We start from the raw sequence: 2,999 nt of genomic DNA on the forward strand, positions 1-2,999 counted from the left end.
ACGTTTGCCGGTAAGCAGGGTCCTCCCCGGAGTACGACAGACAGCTGACGCTGTGACTGTTCATGATACCAGCCAATGCAGCCCCCATGTTGGTCACCGAAATTTCCTACCCGACGTACCGAGCGCAACTCACGTCGTTGTACAACTCCCTCTGGTACACTGGTAACATCGTGTGAGTCTCCAAGCTTTGATCCTACTTCTTCCGTATTCAAACCGACGCGGATCTTTCCTTTAGAGCGTCTTGGACGACGTTCGGAACCTCAAATATTAGTACTACATGGTCTTGGCGTATACCTTCCATCTTGCAAGGCCTTCCGTCCGCTTTCCAGTTCTTCTTGGTCCTCCTGGCGCCGGAGAGTCCCCGTTGGCTGATTTCTAAGGGAAAGGATGCCCAGGCATTGAAGACGCTCGCTTACTATCATGCCGACGGAAACGAGCTGGACCCGCTCGTGCAATACGAATTCCAGGAAATCAAGGCTGCCATTGACCTCGACAAACAATGTGCGTATTCTAGTGCATGATTCCTGCCTAGAGATACTTAACATGTGTTTAGCCGCAAACAACATTGGATGGAGGTCTCTCGTTGCTACTCCCGGAAATAGGAAGCGTGTTATCATCATCGTAGCTATCGCTTGGTTTTCGCAGTGGTCAGGAAATGGTCTTGTGTCGTTCTACCTGAACAAGGTCTTCGACACCATCGGTATCACTAGCCCTACTGTCCAACTACTCATTACTGGGTGCGTGCCGCTCTATTTCCGTAAGCCAAACGTGACTTGTTAATAATTTCTTCCCTCAGAATCCTTGCCATATGGAATCTATTCTGGGCTGTATTCGCCTCATTCCTGGTTGACCGTGCCGGACGCCGAGTGCTCTTCTTGACTTCTGCTGCAGGCATGGTTGTTTTCTTCTCTATGCAAACAGTGTGTTCCGCGCAGTTTGCATTGCATGGAAACACGGCCGCCGCACACGCTGTCATTGCCTTCATCTTCCTGTTCTATGCTGCTTACGAGTGAGTGTTACCTACTGGATGTGCCTGATGGCAAGGCTAACATTATGCCTGATGTGTAGCATTGCATTCACGCCTCTCATTGTCTCGTACACAGTCGAGATCTTACCATACTCATTGCGTGCGAAGGGATTCAACGTGTTCAACTTCGTTGTCTCCCTTTCTCTAATCTTCAACCAATACGTCAACCCTATCGCTCTTCAAAACATAGCCTGGAAGTACTATGTGGGTACTCATATATATTTTTTGTTGTGAATGGGCTAAGTAACTCCCCTCAGATTGTATACTGCTGCTGGCTTGCATTCGAGTTTGGCTTCCTCTACTTTATGATCATCGAGACGAAGAACCGCACGCTCGAGGAGACGGCGGCGCTCTTCGATGGCGAGGACATCAGCAAGCACGTCACCGGCATTATTGGCGCGGACGAAATACGTCAAGACCACAAAGATTACGACATAAAGGATGGTGGTGCGTCTACTCCTGAGGAGAAGCTCGAGAGCACCCAGAAAGTGTAATCGCGTTAGCTGGGGCCGGCGTTTTCCCAAACAGAGCGCATCACGGTGTAACATATACGTATAATGATTCGTTAGGACGCTGCATACTTTTCACGAACTACTACATCATTCCAGAGTACAGTCCCGGTTAGCAGCTCCGGTATTCCCTCACTCGCCCCCGGTCACACTTGTACTTTATCTCATAAGATATATGATCATCTGATATCTAATCCCACTTGTGCTATCACATCCTGGCCCGACTCTAGACAGCAGCCTCCATCTGATTGCGGTTGTTATCCACTCATATTCTCCGCTGAGGCCATTTTGTACACGAATGATAGGTGGGTACTAGTAACCCAAATAATGTACACTTGTGTTGTATTTAAAACAGGATATCGCCGCCTCGTTGAGCGCGATTACACGACCGCGTCACCATAAGTTCGTGCGTGACGCGATCTGTAGACGCAAGGAAAGGTCAGTCAGTATACACGAAACATTCGGTGCGAATCCTCCGTACATCAAAAGTCCAGTCATCTTGTCGATTGCTCGGTCCGCAAGTCGTCAGGACTCTTGCGTCAGCCAAAGTTGCGCAAGCGTTTTTTAATCCCCCCCTGACGATCGGTCACGTTGTGCGTTGGCAAATCTTCCGAGTCGAAATACCCAGTAACTCCAAGCAACCACATGTCTGTTTGTCAGGATTCACACTCGACTCACCAGGTGGCATTAAGAAGCTGACGTCTCCAACAAGTCATTCACGACAAAACTTGGCACTCGGACTATTTCAGAACAGTCTGAATGTAGAAGTTCGGATAGCTATCAAGGGAGACGATCTGCGTTTTACCAAAGAAACCGTTCGATTGAACTGAAATCATGATAGATAGCCTTGCTTCTGTGCTGGCCCGGCGTCGGGCCGCGGTGGTAAAGCGGACAGCGGAATCACGGAACGATTAACAGCTTCGTGCTGCGGTGAATTATCTGAAGTGAAGTAGGTAGGGCTTGCATTGGAAGTAATATATGATACACTGTGATAGTTGACTCGGATACATGCAGATAGGACGCTGGTGAACTCATCTCGGATCAATCGCAGCACCTAGTCGTCCCGCATGTCAAGAACAATACGACCGACAATCTTACCCTGCTCGAGGCCTTCGTAAGTTTCAGCTAGCGCAGACAAGGGTTTCGCCTCATAGTAGCACTTGACCCGGCCACGAGACGCGATCTCGAGGGCCTCTCGCGCATCTTGGCGATTGCTAACCGGATGCACATTCAATCAGAAGATACACCGCCCAATACAGAGCCACGCACCCAACATACGAGCCGTAAATGCTGATACTCTTTGTGACGGTGAAGAAGATGTCTGCACTGAGAGACGCGTGTGCAGGTAGACCGACGACCATCAGCGAGCCGCCAGGACGAAGGTAATCGATGGCCTGCGCGTAAGCTGCACTCGTGGCGGCAGTAACTACCGCAGAGTGTGGTCCCTGACCGTCGGTAGCCGC

At 50.0% G+C, this 2,999-nt stretch overlaps 2 protein-coding genes across 2 annotated transcripts; one reads left to right on the plus strand and one right to left on the minus strand.

Moving 5' to 3' along the window:
• Positions 1–86: 86 nt before the first annotated feature.
• FIBRA_07081 (uncharacterized protein) lies at positions 87–1,521 on the plus strand (the record flags this gene model as incomplete). The annotated part of the gene is made up of 6 exons (XM_012328778.1): positions 87–172; positions 236–501; positions 554–737; positions 797–1,009; positions 1,069–1,231; positions 1,285–1,521. The coding sequence occupies 6 exons, from the start codon at positions 87–89 to the stop codon at positions 1,519–1,521; spliced, it is 1,149 nt and encodes a 382-aa protein (XP_012184168.1).
• Positions 1,522–2,590: 1,069 nt separating this feature from the next.
• FIBRA_07082 (uncharacterized protein) lies at positions 2,591–2,897 on the minus strand (the record flags this gene model as incomplete). Its single annotated transcript, XM_012328779.1, has 2 exons — positions 2,591–2,750; positions 2,806–2,897. 2 exons carry the CDS (start codon positions 2,895–2,897, stop codon positions 2,591–2,593), a joined length of 252 nt encoding a protein of 83 aa, XP_012184169.1.
• Positions 2,898–2,999: the final 102 nt, after the last annotated feature.

This window comes from Fibroporia radiculosa (assembly GCF_000313525.1).
Source record: "Fibroporia radiculosa TFFH 294 genomic supercontigs, scaffold11753, whole genome shotgun sequence".
NCBI lineage: Eukaryota > Fungi > Basidiomycota > Agaricomycetes > Polyporales > Fibroporiaceae > Fibroporia > Fibroporia radiculosa.